This window comes from Pipistrellus kuhlii, unplaced genomic scaffold, assembly GCF_014108245.1.
Source record: "Pipistrellus kuhlii isolate mPipKuh1 unplaced genomic scaffold, mPipKuh1.p scaffold_m20_p_2, whole genome shotgun sequence".
In the NCBI taxonomy this organism is placed as follows: Eukaryota; Metazoa; Chordata; class Mammalia; order Chiroptera; family Vespertilionidae; genus Pipistrellus; species Pipistrellus kuhlii.
Window position 1 is genome coordinate 123,856,020 of NW_023425515.1, and position 21,120 is coordinate 123,877,139.

The 21,120-nt window shown below is 46.2% G+C and overlaps 1 protein-coding gene across 3 annotated transcripts in view; it reads left to right on the forward strand.

Moving 5' to 3' along the window:
- E2F3 (E2F transcription factor 3) overlaps positions 1-21,120 on the forward strand; it is a 90,053-nt gene that overhangs the window by 903 nt on the left and 68,030 nt on the right. Inside the window, exon 1 of one of the 3 annotated variants that reach the window (XM_045584323.1) lies at positions 893-1,174. The exons of the other annotated variants lie outside the window; for them this stretch is intronic. Coding sequence (XP_045440279.1) covers positions 1,157-1,174 — 18 coding nt within the window. The 5' untranslated portion in view covers positions 893-1,156. Of the gene's footprint in view, positions 1-892; positions 1,175-21,120 lie in introns of those variants that run through there. 3 annotated transcript variants of the gene reach the window in all.

Consider the following 21,120-nt stretch of genomic DNA (forward strand, 5'->3'; position numbering starts at 1 on the left):
ACCGCGCGGGTTGGTGGGCGCGCTGCGGGCTGCCCCGGGAGGACGCAGGCCGAGCCCCGTGGGCCTACGGGCTGGCCCTCCCACGAGGGTTTATTGTTAGACTTGGGTGCTACCCTCAGCGCCCGTGGGGCTGGGGGGCTCTGCGAGATGCGCGGGGCCGTGGGGATCGCCTTGGCGCCAAGAACCTCAGACACTCTGAAACTTTTCTTCGTGGCCCCCCTTCTTTTCCTGCACTTTTCCCTACCCCCACTCTCCCCTCCCCTCCAACTCGAAGCTTCCTCTTTCTCGGGCGTAGGATGGGGTCACGCCCCGGATGGAGAAGAAGGGGGTGGGGGAGGGAGCAGTGAACTGGGGAGTCGGGGGACCCTGGGGGAGTGGGGACAGGGGGACGATTGGGCTGATCGCCCCTCGCCGGCCTCCAAGGCCTGTGGGCGGCCGGGGGATCCCTAAGGCGTGCTGCTTGGAGCGCAGAGGTTCTGTTGGGGCTGCGCTTGTCACATTTTGGGATCTGTAACTCCGGGCAACAAAGGGGCTGGGGGCAGTTGGGGTGGATCTGGTAGGTCAGGCGGTGGAGCTGGCAGTCGGGTGCGGGCTGGGGCGTGGGCTGCCTGGGGGCGAGGGGCTAGCCAGAGGGCGCCCCGGCCTGGGCGCATCCTGGCGGCGGCGGCAGCGGTAGCGCCCGCGTGGCCCGAGCGCCCGGGCCTTCCTCGCCCGGCCCCGGGCCTGCCCTTGACCCGCCTCTCCCCTCACCCCTTCCTTCCCCGCCCTGTCCCCCTCCCCGCCCCCCGGCGACGGAGGGCGGGTGCAGCCGAGTTCCCGTCCCGCCGCCCGCCCGGTTCTGTGTCCCTCTCCCCGGGACCCGCCGGTGACGTTTCGCACACGTGCGCGGAGGACGCGCCTGTGACTGGGGAGGAGGCGGCGGCGGGAGGGGGCGCTGCTGGGGGAGAGGGGGCACCCACTTCCTCCTGCTCGCCGGCTCCCAGGCTCGGGACGGTCCCGGCGCCCTCGCACCCGCCCCCGGCACGGCCACCCTCCCTCTCCGCTCCCCACCCCCCCGCGGGCGCCCGCCCTCGCCCGGCGCCGCCGGTCTGCTCGGCCCTCCGGGCCCCTCTCCCGCCGGCCCCCCACCTCTCCCGGAGCCTGGCTGGTTTCGGAAATGCCCTTACAGCAGCAGGTTAGTGGCCGGGACCGCGCGGGGGCTGCCGCCGCCGCCACGGGGGCCCCGGGCTCTGTTGGGGGGCTGCAGCCGAGAGGGTAGGCGGTCGGCTGAGCGGGGTTTTGGAGTGGGAACGGGGGGTTGGGTGCTGGAGGGAAATGAGTAAGCAAGAAAAATCGAACTAAGTAAATGCCCCGGCCTCCGGTTCTAGGGACCTCTCTGGGCGCGGGTGTCCGCCCCGGAGGGGGGGTGGTTTGATGTTTACGTGTGTGTGTGTGTGTGTGTGTGTGTGTGTGTGTGTTTCTAGGGGGGCCTGAGGATGGGCGATTGGAACCCGGAGGGGGCTTCTCGCCAATGGCCGAGTTGAGCTCTGCTTTCTGTCTTCCTTCCCTTGTGCTGGAGGGGGAGGGGGCGGGTCAGAGGGTTGGGTGTCCATAAGGATTCCCAGGCCACCCGCCACCCCCACCCTTTGTCCCTGTAATTTATAAAGCGCCTTTGAGAGATGATTTAGGTCAGTATTCGGCTCCTCTTTTCTGTTGGTACTAGAAAGAAGTGTGGCCCGGAGGTCCGTCCACCCCCACCCCCACCCTTCTCCTTTTCTTCATTCCCTTCCTCCATGCCTCCTGTCTTCACCCTCGTGGTCCGGCTTGGCCCCCACGAGGCTAGAAACGTAACCAGACTCAGTTAAACAAATGGATGGTTGATGGTACCAGTCGTTGACTTCATCTTGTCTTGGCTCCAAATGGGTTTATTTTTTATTTTTTTGGAGGATCAAGATTTTGCACGGGGTCTTTAAGAAAGTCAGCACACAAGCAGTACTTTGGGAAATGAGATGGGTTTTGGAATAATGAAAATTTTTATTTCTTTATGCTTCCCGATTTCTCCCCTTGTTGGATCTTAACTGCTTTACAGCCCCAGAGATACTTGCTGGGGATGTGTGATACAGTCTTTTTTTTTTTTTTTTTTTTTTTTTTTAAGTGACTAGGGTCTGCCAGCAGAGGGAAAACAGTACAAGTACTTTTATTAGCATTAAGTACTATTATTGACTTGACCGAAACTTGCTTGGACATATTGTAAGCATATTTGCCCCCTACACAGTTCTGTTACTACATCGCAAACTTAATCTTAAACAACCAGCTATTAACAGACTTCTTGGATTGGATTCAGATTTATGAGAGGGTAGTTTTGGTAATAGGAATTTGAGACCACCAGTTGTGGCCCCCCCCTTAGCCTGCTTGTTGGACCAGATCTGCAAAACTGTCTGTAGTTTTGTAGTTATATGTAGTTTGTTGTATTTAAGTGTATAAAGTATAAAAAATTACCCTCACCACCTTCCAAGTTATTTCAAAATTTTGCCATGAGAACATATATAATTCTAAAGTCATGAGCCCTGAAAACAAAGTTTGCTTTTTTCTTATCAAAACTGCATTAGACTTTTATTTAATTCCTGAAGTTCACTGATATTTGTCCCCTAAGCAGGAACAACAACATGGGGATAGCTAAGTGATTGGCAGAGCAGAGAGACAATTTAAACACTTTGTGTCCAAGAAGTGGTTGGGAACTTGTGCTCAGGTGACCAGGATTGCAGACTCACCTGGATCTTATTCCATTCATGTTCTGTTTCAGGAACATCTGAGAACTTAACCAGGAGCAAATTATCCATCATTTTTTTTCCTTTTTTTTTAAAATATATTTTATTGATTTTCTACAGAGAGGAGGAGCGAGGGATAGAGAGCTAGAAACATCGACGAGAGAGAAACATCGACCAGCTGCCTCTTGCACACCCCCTACTGGGGATGTGCCCGCAACCAATGTACATGCCCTTGACCGGAACCGAACCTGGGACCTTTCATTCCGCAGACTGACGCTCTACCACTGAGCCAAACCGGCTTCGGCGAGATTCTCCATCTTTTTTAAATGAGAAAAAAATATATGATTTCTCTCTTACTAGTTGACTGAATTTCATTTACAAGCTGTATGATCCTAGGCAAAAAACGTAAACAATTTCCTTTTCTGTTAAATAAGGACAGTAAAGATACTAACTTGAAGGGTATTTTTTAGGTTTAAATATGATAATGCATGCAAAACACTTAGAACAGTGCCTGACAAATAATAGACACCCAATAAGATGAGTGTGCAGGAATAATAATAAAAGCAGAATATGCTAATTAGACTGGATGTCCCTCCAGATAACCTTTGGGGTGAAGGGGCGGGAGCTCCCATGCAGGAATTTCATGCATCAGGCCTCTAGTATATTTTATAACTTAGAGAAATAGCATAAGACCATGTGTACAACCTTCCCTTTGTTGACACATTTGAGGAAAATGGTTAAATGTTTTCTAAAGTGAAACGTAATTAAAAATTTCTATCTAGTTAATCTGTTTTTTTTAAACCTATAGAATAAAGCTATCATAGCACTGGGTAAAGTAGGGACATGTAAGTATTGACAGGCCTAGGTAGCGGTGATGGTGTTGAACTGTCCAAGCATGAGCCTGTGCCTTGTTTGTGACAAATGTAGGCAACTAACTCATCCAACTAACTCATGCTGAGTTCCACTCCACCCATAACTCATGTACATGCCAGCTTTTGAGTACATCTATGCTTAGAGGCTTTTAGATAACTGAACACTCAATTTTAGATGGTGAACCGTTGGAAATGGAAAAGCTCTAGCACATGTGTCAAACACAAGGCCCGCGGGCCAAATCCGTCCCTCCAGGCCTTGCAATGTGGCCTGCACCGCGCTGTCATCACTGCACTCCGCTGCGTTTCCATCACAATGACAGTTTATGACTGTCCAGTAAACCATTCGGCCCGCGATTTAGGCTGGATTTTAGATTTTGGCCCCTTCTCTGATTGAGTTCGACACCCCTACGTCTAGAGAAACAGTCAGAGGTGCTATTTTCTGGAACAGAAAGGGCTTCTTTTTCTGCCTCCTAAAAAGAAACTGAAATGATTTCATTCTACTTCTAGAAAACTTGGGCTCTATTAATGCAAGAGACAGTGGCCGGTTACATCTGATTTAATGTAGTGCAGTCATAGCAACCCACTGATTATACTTGGTAAAGAGCTCACAATGCTTGAAATTTCCATGTAAGAATGGAGGAACCATGGGTGCTATTGCGGGGTCTCTCTTTTTTTTTCCTGTGCAAGTATAAAAGAAGAAAAGTGCCAGATTCCTGTGGTTCCATACTCAGTAGTCTTTCTTTTGCTGAGATATATGATTGATGCTAAGTTTAAGATAGGAGATAATTTTTAATCACTACCGACCCCATAATCGAAGTTTTAATATAATGCAGTGCTCAGACTTGGGCAGTACAAATAGCTCAGTGCCATAATCAGTACCAAGGGCGCCACTCTAATCACCCTCTGAAACAAAGCACCCTTACTTAAATGTGGTTCCAGGAGCTAAGGAGCCCAAGCTTGGGAACAGGAAAGGATTTTTTTGTTTTCCTATAAATCCTCACCTTGTGTAATACTTGGAAGAGTAGATGCTGAGATTAAGTTGTGCTGTGTAAAGCTAACTTGAAAACAGAAAATAATACTCTCAGCTTAGGCATGGCTAGCAGCACCTGGAGATTGAAAGACCGTGGAAAAGTTGCTTTTATTCTCATTTCTCAGAGATACAAGACAGTAGTTTTCTTTCAACTCTTTGGTCTTTATATTGCCATCCCCATAGACATACCATCCACGCCTTTAACTCCCTTCAAAGGCAAAGCTGCAAATATTCAGTTAATTTTCTGGCTGGTTTTCTAATGGATTTATATTTATTCCATTTGTAGGTCCAGTTTATATCCACTTTCCAGGCAGACCAATTCCCATTCCTTTTTTAAAAAAAATTTACATTTTGATTGATTTCAGAGGGAAAGATAGAAATATCAATGCTAAGAGAATCATCCATCGGCTGCCTCTTGCACACCCCACATAGGATTGAGCCTGCAACCCGGGCATGTGCCCTGACCAGGAATCGAACCGTGACCTCCTTGGGCATAGGTCAATGCTCACTCAGTCTTTATTGCCATCTCCATAGTCAGACCATCCACACCTCTATTTTTTTTAATCTTTATTGTTCTTTCCCTATTTCTCCCCCCCCCCCCAAAAAAAAATATTTTTATTGATTTCAGAGAAGAAGGAAAAGGAAGAGGGGAGGGAGAAACATGAATGATGATGACTAGCTGCCTCCTGCATGCCCCATACTGGGGATTGAGCCTGGAACCCAGGCATGTGCCCTTGACAGGAATCGAACCCGGAGCCCTTCAGTCCGTAGTCCGATGTTCTATTCACTGAGCCAAACTTGCTAGAGCTGTCCACACCTTTAACTGGCTGGGCTCCCTTTCCTTTTTAATCACTGCTAACATCTTAAATTAGGATAAGTGAAAATTAGTTGCCTTTGCTCATCAAATCAAGTCCCTCATAGATTCCCATGAAATAGCGCGAGATAGTGCCAGGCAAAGAAGGTAGATTTCAGTTCTTAACAGATTACCTTTTTTTTATTTTTTTTTATTTTAGGGTTTTTAAATATATATATTTTATTGACTTTTTACAGGGAAGAAGGGAGAGGGATAGAGAGCTAGAAACATCAATGAGAGAGAAACATCGATCAGCTGCCTCCTGCACACTCCCTACTGGGTATGTGCCTGCAACCAAGGTACATGCCCTTGACCGGAATCGAACCTGGGACCCTTGAGTCCACAGGCTGACGCTCTGTCCACTGAGCCAAACCGGTTAGGGCTCATTTTAGTTTTTAAAAAGAAGAACTTCCTTGAATTCTTTGAAGTACTAACCATGTGGTTTAATACATATTTTCATGCTTGTTAGCAGCTTAAAAATAGCGTTTCAGGGACTATATTTACAATTGCTAAGAAGCATTCTTTTCGTTTTTCTAATCATTTTTCACGGGACTAAGAAGGTAAGATAACTGGGAAAGCGGTAAACATAGGAAATCACTAATGGTATCTCCTTCCTCCTACTCTGATCTTCTCTTTGGCTTCAAAGAGGGACTTGAAAAATGTATCTTACACAAGGAAAAGTTACACAGCAGAAGGTACAAAAAAGCAACAACTGAGATGGGGACAGGAAACTTGGAGGGAGTAGGTTGCGGGGGTAGATGTAGAGGGATAAGGCCTGCAGCTTTTGCTTTAGTAAGAAGGAACTTGGCTTGTTTTCTGCTCTCACTTTTGCTTCAAGAACTCTTCCCCACAAAGCAGTGGCTTTTAGAACTAGAGAATATGCAGGTTACAGGAATGCATTCTCATTCTTCTCCCAACCTCAACTGGGGGTTGGTCTTGTGGCCACAACAGTCCGCAATATAACCTAGAACGATAAGAGATAACGCCCACTGGCTGCCAGATTGTATCACAAACCCCCATGCTCTCTGCTTTTTGAGAGAACCTGAGTGAAGCAGGCCACAGCTTAGCTTTGAAAACTAAGGCAGTGGTTCGTGTCATTGGAAGGTGGAGAGCGGTGAGAATTGACAGCTGATGGGATGGGAGGAGATAAAAAGAATAAAAGGAATGAATTTTAGCTTGCTTCCAATTTCTAGTATCCCCATTGTCTGAGGCCATTTGTAGTGTCCAGGCAATGTTCCTATAACTTGACAGTCCCTAAGAACAATACTTGAGGTTAGGGTAGGCGGTAATCTATGTTCCCAATGGTCTTCACATCGTAACCTTTGAGAGCTGTAAAGCAAGTCATCTCCTTTGACCCAATCCCTTTCGTTTTGTAGCTGAGGAAATTAAGGCCCAATGCAGTTAAGTTACTTGTCCAAGGTCACAGGCTAGCTAGTGCCCGAGTCAGAACTGAAACTGGAGACTCAAATTGTTAGAAGTAGCCTCATTCATCCAGAGAGAAGGTTAGCTGTGTCTCATGTCCCTATATGTGAAAATTGGGGTGTGTGGAATACATTTTAGATTGTTTTCAGGAGCGGTTACATTTTTTAAAATGCACACACACAGAAGTGTCCTTCCAATCGTTTTTCGAGTAACAGCTCATTCTCAAAGATACAAAAGAAGCGAAGCTACTTTAGTTGTTAAATGCAAGGCAACTTTTTTTTTTTCAAATGGAAGGAATGACTGAGCTTAATAAATAGTTGTATTTTTTTTAAAGGTTCGTTATATGCAAATATGATTCTTTTCTGTGGAAACCACATTTCTGGTGCTCAAAAGTGAAACATACCTCATGGAATAGAACGTAAAAGGACTTGGACGGTTTTTCAGGAGAGAGGCGCCGTGTAGCTCTGGAATTAGAGGGCTTGTCCCGGGCCCTGCATGTCCCGAGGGCTGTGGCTTTCAGAGGGCCCTGGGCCTTTGCCCGCCAACATGGTGCTAGGTCCCTTCCCCCAGGAGGAAGCCACCATCCACTGAAAGCCAGAACTAATTTTCTTAAAAAGTCTTCTTTTACTTGTAGAACTGAGAAAGCTTAAAAATAGAATCACTTCAAGTCCTGAAGCCTAAAAGTGAAACATAATCCAAGGTGGCTGTAGTTCACCAACGCATGAGGGGCGCAGGGATATATATATGTCCGTCTCTAATCCACAAATCAAAGAGGAGCCACGGGAGCCACGTGTAGGTCCGGCCTTGCAGCCAGCGAGCGGGGAGTAGCAATTAGTGATGAGAGCTCTATTTACCAGGGGAGCTGGTGTCCCCTGGAAGGTTTTTAGTGGACAGAGTCCATCTTTCAAGGAGTGGAGGAACTAAATGCCCTTGGTCCTCCCAGCCAGCTCATGCCTGGCTACCCCAGAGATCCTTTTGGCTCCTCTGACTGCTGAGAAGGGCTTCGCCTCACTCGTTTTCAGGATCCTGAAGGTTGTGGCTCTGTACACTGGGGGTCATGGAAAGTGACCCCCTAAAGCGGTGGTCGGCAAACTGTGGCTCGCGAGCCGCGGTTTGCCGCTCTGTTGACTAATGAGTTTGCCGACCACTGCCCTATAGTGTCACCCCTGCTTTGCCCTTTTCTGTTTCTCATGTTTTAAGGCGTTAGAAGTATAAAACTAGAGCAGCAGTCCTGTAGCCCCGTACTTCTAGTCTTTCTGGGTCTGGCAGCCCGAAGAAGAAGAAGAGCAGACTCGTGACCCACACCCTCCACCACACAGGTGACGCGAAGGGCAGCCGAGTGTAAGCGTGAGACCATGGCACCTGGAGCCTGTGGTACCTGTTCTTATTCCCGCTCTGCTTACTGAGCTTTGTGTCTTCGGGCAAGTCACCCTCTGTGTCTGAATTTCCTCGCCTGGAAGATGGGGAAACAATTGTAGGTACCTCCATGGGCTTAGGATGTGAGTTCACATTTGTGGAGCGCTGCCACGTGGGAGGATGAACGAGTGTTCAATAATAGGTTATTGGTGCACTGCCTTTCCCTTCCACAGCCTTATACCGGCTGTCCTATTCTTTTTCCTAAAAATATTTTTTATTGTTAGAGAGGAAGGGTGAGGGAGAAAGAGAAACATGAATGTGAGAGCAAAGCACCAATCTGCTGCCTCCTGCATGCCCCGCTACTGGGGATCTGGGCATGTGTCCTGACCGGGAATTGAATCAGTAACCATTTGGTGCACAGGATGATGCCCAGTGAACTGAGCCACACCAGTCGGGGCATTGTGGTTTATTTTCCAAACTAGCCCTAGTGTTCACTGAAACCCAAAACATCTTGCTAAAATGACGGTGAAGGGGAGGAGTTGTACCCCATGGGGTGGCTTTCTCCGAACTTACTCTTTAGGATCTTTGCATGTCTTTATAAGCTGCTGTCCATTAAACTTTTTATAATAGCACTTCCAGCAGTAACAGTGTTGTGACTAAAGTCTTTATTTCTGTGATTAAACATGTTAATACAGTTGCACTGTTAACATTAATTGGGCTGTTAACATGACTTCACTTCTGCACATTAAAGTGGCTTGAGACTGAATGGCAGAAATCTGGGTGTTTGTCATCTCTGGGCCCTTGGAGGGTTCCTTGTGCTTTATTATCTCCTCCCCACCCCCCACCCCCACCCCACATGTGTGTGGGGCGGGGGGAGAAGAGGGGGAGTGGCAGTCTTGCTCTCCTGCGTCAGGGAACCTGCCTCAGCCTTCCTCCCCATTGTCATCTCTCTCATCCCTCACTTTTTGTGTTATGACTGTTCTTCCCCTTACCCCTCACCCGTCCCTCTGCCTGGCTTTTAGAAGGATGCCAGAATTTCAGCCTTTTCACTGGCTGCTTCCGTGACTTACCACGTTAATTACAGCCTTTTCCCTGGTGTTCGACGCAAGGTGCAATCTTGTCTTTCCCATTTTGCTTCCCGTTCTTCCCAACTTGGATGCTGGCGTGGCTCAGTGGGTCCACTGGCCAAGGTTTCCTTCTGGTGCCTTTATTTGCTCATGGGTTCTTTCTCCTCCCTCGCTGCCTGTGTGTATGGGAGGCACCTCTCCCTGGCTCTGGCTACCATCCTTCCCACTGGCCCATCAAAGAAACCTGCACAGAGCTTCCTGATTCCCTCACATGTCTGCTTTCCTGTAGCACATCTCAGTCTGCCTCCTCTCCTCACCATTGGCGTTCTTGACTTTTCATATCTGCAAGTTGCAGGAAACCAGCCGGATTTTCTCATCATGTAGTCCTTGTAGTGCCTTCTGCGTTGTAGACTCTCAGAAATTGCAGTAGAGGCGTTTTCGTCAGATGCCTACAGTGTGCTTGGGGCCCCAGTCATCCTGTGAGGATGCAAAGAAGCAGGAGGTGTGACCGCCCACTCTTGGAATGGGAGGGGGGAAAAAGAGTAAAAGGAGTTGGAGTAAGTTTGCAGGCTGTTTGGGGAGACAGGCGGCAGGAGGAAAGCAAGACCCATCTAGTCCTCAGCTGGACAGTTTCAGCAGGAGGTGCCAGCTGGGCCTTAGGAATGGGGCGGCCGTGGCTCCCTGTACATTAGAGTACACGTTTGAATCACCTGAGTTATTTTAAAAACTACCAATACTCACATGGGCCCTATCCAGACTAATTAGAACCGCTGGGGGCGGGGTCTGGACATGGGTATTTTCTTTAGTGTCCCAGGTCATCTTAATGCACTCGTTCAATTGAGCCTCAGCGGAGTGTGAAAACTGGGAAGGTTGTTCATGGCTGGGGGAACATCAGGCAAAGGTAGGGAGGCAGAGAGTAGGACCAGTTGGACTGGAGTCGATTTGGGGGAAATCTTAGGACCCAACGTTGGCTATGTTGGTAAAATTGGTCTAGAATATAGACTGCCTTCCTGCAAGGGCCGGGCAGGGAATTGGGGGATGGGTAAGTAGGTAGGGTTTGAGCTCATACAAAGAAGAAATGCCCTATCAAATAGGGGCCATGGGACCCTGCCCCAGGCCATCACTGCCAGAGGGAAAAGCAGACCTAATTTGTTGCCAGATTTTCAACCTTAAAGCGCCAGAAATCTAGCCATTTTTTAAAAAAATGTTGGCTCCACTGAAAAGGAAAAAGGGAAAGCCAAACAAAATAGGTCTGTAGGCCAGATTTGGCTTCAGGGCTGCCACTTAGCAGTCTCTGGTCTCTCTTGGATAATAATAGCTAATGTTTATCAAGTGCCTGTGTGTATGGAGGGCACTGAACTGAGTACTTTACACGCATTAGCACATTAGCCCCGTAACAACCTGTGAAGTGGGTATTATGACCATGCTTGTTCTGCACAGGAGGAAACTGGCCCTGGGGGGCTAAGGGGCTGGCTCCAAAGTCTAAGCTTATTCCTGGTTTCTATCCTCTGCTCTCTGGTATTGTATGAATTACATGGTAGGGACCCAAGATACCTGTCCCCCCAAAATAATCCAGTGCTTTCCACGCTCACCTGATAATAAGAATTCCCTGTAGCCCATCTCCAGGCTCCACCCACCTTTACCCTCCATCAGAGAAGCACCAAGGTCGAGCACTTGGAAACAGCACTTGGAAACCGCTGTAGGTTGTTGAGCACAGGCAAAGGTTTCTTGAAGCTGGAATGACCAGGGGATGTTCTCTCCTCGGGGGAGAGAACAGCCCTGCGGATCCCAGGGACCTGGGTGGATGCCTGGGTACCCCACACTCGCCCTTGTGGTACCAAGGTCTGGATTTCCAGGTCCTTGCTGAGGAAGCCATCCAAAGATGGGTTACCCAAAACCCAAGGGAGGTGAAACAAGAAGGGGTTCCCAAAGGGTTGAGAGTCTTAGCTCAGGGGGTTCCCGTGAGCACTATTGCTGTGTTCCAGGGACCACCACCAGCTGGGAACCTGGGCGATAATTCTGGGCACCCTGCTCTCAGAGGGTGTACCTGACCCTATTGTAGGAAGGCTTTTCATTCTGTCAGGTCTGGGCCTGCCTGGAACAGGTTACCAAGTGATCAAAAGGCCAGGAATTTCCCTGGGAGGAGAACCAGGGCATCCCATTAGAATATGGGTGCGTGAATTGGACAGGTCTGGGAGCAGGACAGCTATAGGGACCGTGGGAAAAGTCAGGATGGAAGTGAGGGACAGGCTGAGGGAGTAAAGATAGAGGAAACCTTTGGCTCCTTTTAATTTCCTGGGGCTGAAAGAATGGATGAGGTCGAGAGCTTTTTCGATGCCAGGGTGTGCGCTGTGTGGAGGGGATAGTTCGTTCGGTCTGAGTTGGTAGTGAGTGACATCAGAGGCCATCCGGCTTTTGAAGAGGCTAGGACCGAGCGCTGGAAATGGGCTTTGGCATGCGGGTTTGAGTGGAAGTCTGAATGTGCAATCACAAGCCAAGAACTGGTCTCTCCAGCTTAAGAAAAAAATGGAGGTGCCACAAAACCTTTCATCATCTTCACTTTTCCCTCTATGGTAGGAAAACCAGACAGATTCATCAGGTAGATTTTGGGGGATCAATATTGTCAGGGCTCCCAGAGATGAGCCATCGGATGTTATTGATCAGGTGTGTTAGCAGGTCTGGGCTGGCTCCTGTGTGCTCTGAGAAAGCCCAGTTTGCAGCCTCTCAAAGCAGAGAGCCAGCTGCAGAGTACTGTGTGTAAAGAAAGGTCACAATCGTCTTGAACAAAGATGGTTCTCTCAACCATTATGTCCTCTGCTCTCTGACTTTGCTGATTCAAGAAAACCTTGAATTGTTAGCATATTAAAGTTTAAAAATGAGAGTCTTTGAGTACTGTCCCTGAGGAAAGAGCTATGTAAATTCTTAAGTATTTTTATAATTGATTTTTGGACATGTAAGTTGTGTCTAACCCTACTTGCAGCATGCCTTGAATTGACCAATTTTTGTTGTTATATTAACTAGCATCACTTGCGACAATCACACTGTGGTGGTGAAGTTGCCAACCTTTCCTGTTGCCGTTTTACTTGTTTGCATCTCAGACACCATCATTCTGGATGGGGTTCAGCCCAGGGATGTGGTGGTGGGTATGGAAGGCACTTAGGACTTGAAGATCTGGCTTCAGAAACATGCTGTCACTTTACCAGCCCAGCCTGTGACCTTTTACAACTTCTATATCTATGAGCTGTAGTCACCTAAAATAGTGTCCCTGTTTCTCCGATGGTTGCAAGGATTAAGTGAGATAGTGTTTATAGGAAATGTACTCTGTTCCTAACTAGCGTGTGCCACCTATCATGGTAAGAACTCTAAAGTGTTGGTTGAATCTAAATTCTCAGCATTTTTACCCGCTTCAGGGAAAACAAATTTGGACAAACGCTTCTTGAACACCTGCTTGGTGCAGAATGCAGCTCCCAGAATTCCAGGGCTTACCAAGGGGATTAAGGTGCTCTGGCCCGCAAGGAGTTTATCAGCACATAAAGAGAGATGAAACATGTTCTTCAGGAACTGAAGATGAAGGACAATGATGGTCATAAGAAAATAATGATGAAGTCTTAGGGATCCAAGCGGGGGATGGGGAGATGGGGGCCAGGGAGGGAGACAGAGAAAGCTTCAGGAAGCTTGAAACTAGTGAAGGGTTTTGGCACCGTTGACATTTTGGCCAGAAAATTCTCTGTGGTGGAGGCTGTCCTGTGCATTGTGGGGTGATCAGTGGCCAGCATTCCTGGCCTCCACGCGTTAGATGCCGATAGCACCCCACTTATGACAGTGGTAGCACCCCACTTCTGACAATCAGAATTGTCTGTGGACATTGCCAAGTGTCCCCTGGAGGCAAAATCAACCCTCCTCCCATTGTTTCTCAGACCTACTGACCCAGACACTTTCCTTTGCATGCCTAACCGTGGAACCCGGGAGCTGTGCTTCACCGATCCCACTCTTCCTAGCTGGGACAGCTGCCCTGTGTAGCCAGCCAAAGCCCTCCGTGTCTGTTTTATGGTCATGCGATCTATGACTAGGCCACTCGGAGTTTTTCTGTAAGTTGGGGAAGCAAGGATCAAAGTCTGCAGTTCAGGGCAGGCCAAGGAAGTTTCGAATTTATCATTTACTCAACTGGGTCATTAAGGGAGACCTTCTTCTCAGGACTAACATCCGGCATGGCTGTTGATCCCAGCTTCACCATGGCTAGTTGGTGATGTGGGCACATCACTCACCTGTTTTCTGATTCTTAAATGAGGGTAATTAGAATTTTCATCTCATAGGGTTGTTGTGAAAATGGAATGCCATGGTGCCTGTGACATGTTGGCCCCAGGGCTGGTCAGTGCTAGCTAGATACATCCAAATGCCTATTGTCATTGTATTATTGCTGTTGTTGTTGAAACTATTAACAGCCATTTCCGTTGTTGCTGATGCATCTGCAACTCCTTTATCTTGCTCATCCCACCCCATGCTAGCAGTCTCTGCCACTGCCAAGGGACATCCTGACTCACTTGACTTGTTGATTTAGCACGAGTAGTTGAGGCACCTAGTGTGTGCCAGCCCCTACTGTAGGTGCTGGGGAAACAGGGTCGGCACCTTTGTGTGGTGGCTTGGGTCATAATTGATGAAGATTTTGCCACATAATAAGTGCCCTGTTCCAAATTATGTCTTTGGATTCTTGTTGTGTTTTATTTACTTGCTAGAGGCCTTGTGCACAAAATTTGTGTATGGAGAGAGGGGTATTGTCCCTCAGCCCAGCCTGGACCCTCTTCAATCCAGTACCCCTTGGGGGGTATCCGATGGCCTCTCACAATTTGGGACTGCTGGCTCCTAACTGCTCGACTGCCTGCCTGCCTGCCTGATTGCCCTTAACTGCTTCCCTGCTGGCCTGATCTCCCCTAATGGCCTCTGTCTCATCTTACACCTGGGACCTGGGCTTCCCTCCCTCTGGCCTACCGCATGCACTCAGGACCTGGGCCAGCTTTGCCCGGGTCGGCCACGGCCACGGCCACAGGGGACCATGGGCAGGTGGCTTTGCCTGGGCTGCAGTCACAGGCACTAGCGCCCAAGACTGCAGGGTGGACGGCTTGTCCCTCTCTTGGGTTGCAGGTGCAGACGCAGCCTCTGACTACTGGGACTGTGGGGACCGTGGGGTGTGCGGCTTGTCCCTCTCCTGGGCCACAACCTGGCTGGTCCCCATTCCTCTCTCGCAAGCTCATTTGTGCCTGGCTGGTCCCATTCCTCTCTCCCCAGTATCGAGTGTCTGAGCCATGAGGGTTTGATGGCCATTTGCATATTAGCTCTTTATTATATAGGACAAAATTCATACTAGAGTAGGCCTTCCTTCCGCCGGCATTGGCTTCCCTCTGGCACCTTGGACCTGGGCTTCCCTCACAGCCCTGCTTTGTTCGGAAGGACTCCAGTCTAATTAGCATATTACATTACGCTTTTATTGTTATAGATTAATTTTTCTTTATTGTTGAAAGTATTACAGATGTCCCCCCTCTCCCCCATAGAGCTCTTCCACCCCAGCCTACCAAACTCTTGTCTGTGTCCATGAATTATGCAAATATGCATATAAGTTATTCTGGTCTGTGTTTTTAGAACAGTGGTTATTACATGATGGGCTCAGACCCACAGCACTTGAGAGCTTGTTAGAAATGCAAAGTTTCAGGTCATTCCCCAGACATACTCAGTCAGGAACCCTGGGGTGGAGCCAGCAGTATAGGGTTTAACAGGCCCCCAGGCCATTCTTATGCAACAAGTTTGAGGGCCACTATTCAACCAGGACTAGGGAGGCCCATGGCCTTCACTGGGCTACGGTGTCACACATGGTGCCATCAAAAACGATGTTGCTCGCATAGTGCAGTTCTAATAACAGCAGAGCTTACGAAAGCTGGTTGTCAGTGTGAGAAGATAGTTTTAAACTGGCAGTGCCCTGGGATCTCTCCCTGGGCCTGCAGTCCCCATTCCCGTTCCCTACCCCCCCCCCCCCCCCCGCCCCTCCTTCCATGAGATGGGAGGGCCTGAGTGCCACCCTTAGGCTTTCATCATCCAGTGGACAGGGAGCTTCCTTCCACCCTTTTCTCTAGAGAATTAGACATGTTTCTTTGACAACTATTTTCCTTCCTTCTTTTGATTTCTTCTCTCTTAATCATCCTCTTATCTAGCACCATAAAAAAATCTTTATGCCGCTGAAACCGGTTTGGCTCAGTGGATAGTGCGTCGGTCTGCGGACTGAAAGGTCCCAGGTTCGATTCCGGTCAAGGGCATGTACATTGGTTGTGGGCAAATCCCCAGTTACGGGGTGTGCAAGGGGCAGCTGGTCGATGTTTCTCTCTCGTCGACGTTTCTAGCTCTCTATCCCTCTCACTTCCTCTCTGTGGAAAATCAATAAAATATATTTTTTAAAAAAATCTTTATGCCTATAATCAAATAGCCAGCCAGATGTACAAATTAAACGGTAGCTCTCCTTAGGTGACTTGGGCATTTAAAGAGATGGTAAGAAGTAAATGGAACGAGAGACCGTGGAAAGAATCCAGCCCGGAGCTGTACACAGAGCGGCTGGCCACTCGGCAGACACTGGCCACTCGACAGACAGACGGTGCGATTCTTGCCCCTACCCCCAATTCATGAAACCAGTAAGGGCAGAATAAACACTGCTGTTCTTGACTATCTATAGTTTGAATGGGTGTGAATGACCCATTGTGTAAATTATAACCAAAATCATGGAATCAGAAGTTTTGATTATTTAAAACTTTTACTAAATTCATATGTAATTACATAGACTTAAAACACTTAATCGATGTCACCTGATTTGTTTTCATAAAAATGGATGGGGGGAAACACTTTAATTGGGTTGGCAGACATTCTTTACTTCTGCATCAGCCCAAACTTGTCAATGGAACAGCCATCTTCAGTTTACAAACGCTAATCAGTTACTGCCGTGCTCGTGCTCGGAGGAGTGTTTGGGATGGATGGCTAGTTCCTTTGGTGAAAGGCTGTGTCTTGAAAATGCCTGTGAGAGATTACAAGGCTTTATGACCTAGGTTGATCTTGGTGGTTCTCTTCTAAAAATGTCCCTCCTTCCAATGGTGGGCATTTCATTTCCCTTCCCATCCACTTTCTGGCAAAACAGCTTCTGGTCACAGGGACAGTTTGAAGTCTGCTCTTTGTGGCTGTTTGTAATATAGAGGTTGGGAAAGTCAGGCCAGCACACTCATTTCTTGCTTCCTGCCTTGCTTGAGAAGGCAAGGATCAGCTCTTCTCAGCTCTTGAGTTTCAAATTTGCTGCTCTATATAGCGAGGTGGCCAAGGTGTGGCCCTTAAATGTCCGCCACTTCTGACCTTCCAGGGTGACTCAGCCACTGCCATCCTTTTCAAAATCAGGTTTGTTGACCAGAGTGTGACCCTTCCCTGAGCCCTGAGGAGTCAGAGGAATGGGAATAGAGCCATGCTGTCCACGCAGCTGAGTTATATAAATATTTGCTAAGATGGCTCTAGACATATATTGTCACATTTGACGGTGACAACTTGCCAAGTGTTGAGCTCTTCTGAGTCTTGCTTTTCCTTTACCATCATGTAAAATAGTGTTAAAACGGCCCGCCGGTTGGCTACCCCTTTTGGATAAGGTCCTGCTATTTTTGCACCTTAGAGAAGAGACCTCAATAGGAATAGATACAGGCCCCAACTTAGTACGATTAGGAACTCCGCCGTATTGTCCAGGGGGACTACTTTGTGTTCATCAGAGTTCTGAAGACCAATGAACTAGAGCGAGAACTTATTAATTCACCTGGAGAAATAATACTACCTGACAAGTAAACAGTTGCAGAAATTGGTATTGCGTTGTGTTCCCGATCGGGAGATTATTAGCGGAGTCAGAATGAAGAAGCTGAGTGACTGTTAGTGTCCTCCAGCGGCGACAGCTGCTTTGGATCCTACCTGCAGAGGCGGGTCCTGCTGGCTGCTTAAGGTACGTAGTGGATACTGGCATTTAGTCCGGGGTCCAGCGCTGACTGTTATGAAACCCTGATTTTGTTGCCCTTTTACTTTTCTTTCAAAGAAAATATGTATTTTTAGTGCATGCTTGCTATTTAAAGAAATCAAAGAATATATGTCAATGGGGTAACATTTAAAATAACCCTGCTTTCCTTCCTAGAGGTAACCACAATAACAGCTTGGCCTTTCCCTTTTATATCCCTTCGCAAATACACTCTTTTATATAAAAATTGTGGCTTGCAGTTTGTACTTAGCAAGGAGTTACACATATTTTCATACGATGTCATTCTTCCTGGTAATAGCTGCACTCCCACCCGTGATATGTGCTCAAGTGTAGTTCACTCTTCCTGTCTGACAGTTATTTCTCTTTTTAACTCTCAGTATTACTTGCTGTGCTACATTGAATATCCTTGAATATATATTTTTGTGCATGTGTGTATTTCTGTAGGCTAGATTTCTATATATTGAATTTCTGCCCTGGGGCACATGTAGTAAAATGCTGGTGGGTAGGCCAAATTGTCCTCCAAAAAGGCTGAACCAATTTTCTTCCTATCACCAGTGGAGGCAGTTCTGCTTTCTCATCCTCTTTCCAGTACTGGATAACATTAGTCTCTGCACTTTTGCTAGTGATGGCATGGTACCTCCTCATTTTTATTTTGTGTTTCTTTCACAATTATTACTGTTACCACCACCACTGGTACTGCTGTTACTGATGCTGGCTAGCATTTATTGACAGTTTTTATATGCCAGGATTGTTTTAAGCGCGTTGTGTGAAATTTAAACTTCAACATCCCTGTGAATTTGGTACGATTATTGTCCTCATTTTGCAGAATGAGAAATGGATTAGTACATTTACTTTTGTATTGGTTTTACAAGGCTGTTTATAATTTTCTTAATGAACTATTGGAACTTTTAATGGGTTACAGATTTTGGACTTTCTCAAGTGTATATGTGTATATGTAGTATAGTAAGTATTTCCCCTCTTTGTCATTTTCCTTTTAATTTTATCTGTGAGATGTATATCTTTCTACAGAAGTTTTACTCATTTTTAAGAAATATAAAACTATAATCTTTGAATTTGGTGGCTTGTTTTGGGAAAGCCTTTGCTAGTCCCCAAATTATAACAATATTCCATATTTTCTTTTGACTTCATAGTTTTAATATTTTGACCATTAATGTCTTTGGAAGGATGTTTGTGTTTTAAGTCTTTTTATTTTATATATTTTTATTGATTTCAAAGAGAGCGGGAGAGAATCATTGGTCAGCTGCCTCCTGCATGACCCCTAGCAGGGATTGAGCCTGCAACCTGTGCAAGTGCCCTGACCAGGAATCAAACCGTGACTTCCTGGTTTGATTCCTGGTTCATATAGGTCAGTGCTCAACCACTGAGCCACAGTGGCCAGGCAGAAGGGTGTTTGTGTTTTAAAGATCAGATTTTATATTTTTCCCAAATGGATAGCCAGTTATACTAGTACCATTAATTGAATGGATCAGCCTTTCCCCATGAATCAGAAATGCCACTTGTATCACATTGAAGCAAGCACTAAGACACATGTGTGCAGGGATCTGTGTTGGTCTGTGTCTGGACCTTCTATTCCATTCCATTGGTATCTTTCTCTCTTTCTAAGGAAACAGCACTTCTTTAAATACAGTAGCTTTGCAGTGCGTTTTGCTATAAATAGGGAAAATCCTGCCCCCTTTCATCTTACACTTTATTTTTTCATTAGGATTATAATGTTTATCATTATGCCTTTATTTTCTTATACTTTACTAGAGGCCCAGTACACAAAATTTATGCACTCGGAGGGAAGGCGGTCCCTAGCCTGGACTGCATCTTCTCACAGTCCAGGAGCCCTCAAGGCCCACTTACCATAGGAGAGCACACTGACCACCAGGGGACAGCTCCTGCATTGAGCATCCTTCCTCCTGATGGTCAGTGCATGTCATAGCAACTGGTTGTTCTGCTGTTTGGTCAATTTCCATATTAACATTTTATTATATAGGATAATGCTGTGAAATCTCCCAATAATAATAATTACGTGCATCAGAATCTTCTCTATTCAATAAGAATCAAGCCATCAAAGTTGAGTTATGTCTTTTAGCCCTATCTAAAACTTCAGCAAAACCATCAGCATGAAAATACAAATCCTGATCATTTGGCAAATGAATAGCTAATCTTGTGATTGCATGAGATTGGTCATGCATTCACATTGCAAAAAGTCATCAAACAGCCTCAGGAGCACTGACATACCTGGAGTCAATGAAGTCATGTACTTCATCATGATTGATAATACTTTTTTCAGAAATTTGAATATTTGCACAATCATGCCCTTTATAGATGTATTTAAATAGATATTTGAGCTGGGAGCGGTTTGGCTCAGTGGATAGTGTTGGCCTGCGGAGTGAAAGGTCCAGGGTTCGATTCCGAGCAAGGGCATGTACCTTGGTTGTGGGCACATCCCAATGGGAGGTGTGCAAGAGGTAGCTGATCGATGATTCTCTCACATCAATGTATCTAACTCTCTGTCCCTCTCTCTTCCTCTCTGTGAAAAATCAATAAAATATATTAAATAAATAAATAAATAGATAGATAGATATTTGTCTCTTTTAATTGATGCACAGACTTAAACATTTATAGACAGTTATATTTGAAGCACAAATACGGATTATAAGGGGCAATCCAAATATTATTGACAATTTTATTTCCAATAGAAATGGTACTACCAGATCTTTGTTTGTATTTGGGATAACCATCAATATTTCCAGTTGTTATTCATATCCATCAAAATTTCCAGTGCATTTTGAAATTCTTTTGGATATCCCTTTGAACATTTTCCATTTTCTATACATGGACTATTTGGATTTTATATTCCACATGGTCCATGTACCATATTTGATTTTACAATTTAAAAAAGTCAAGGACACTGGTCCTCATCTGGAATTTCTGCATTAACTATATGGTCAATGTCATCTTTTGAACGTAATTTGGACTCACTATCTAATATCAATGATATGTGAGCGTGAGGCAGTCCTGGTTTCTGAAATTCAATGTCATGAATCTTAGCTATTAATTGGCCAAATAAATGGAATTTATATATATTATTTAAATGAGCATTCAACTTAATATTAAAAACTCTGGCTACCAAGTCAGGTCTGTTTTCAACTTTTTGCCAGCGTTGTAAATTGTTTGCAGTATCTGCCCATTTGGGGTTGCATGTCATGGTTATGAATAAATCGGGCTTGCCATACTTTGTTACAATTGCAAATAGCATCCTGATGTTAATGCTGCATATTGCTGGGACTACCCTCAAAAGATGGTGGAAGTATTATCATTTTACCAATTGGCACATTGTCATTTTCAGATCTACATTTGAGATAATCCATCAAACCAGTATATTTTTCAACTCTCAACTTAGATTGATTTGCTTTGATGAACTTTATCTGATTGGCCTCCATTTTTTTAATATGAATCCACAATAAACTGTTAATTTTCCTGCATTTAAAATAGGATTGAACGTGACCCACACAGAAAAGTGAAATCCATAATTCTGCATTTGTGTGACTCGTGTCCTTACATTTTGTCCCCAGCCTTTTTCACCATGTGGAAAAAAAATAGGATATGTCATTGCATCTAACGTAGGAAACAGGATACTGATTTGTTTCATTTTATTGGCATTTGGATTATTGGGATCTGGTTTACAATGAATGAGAAAGGAGGTTTCCATCTTAGTTTCTGAATATGACA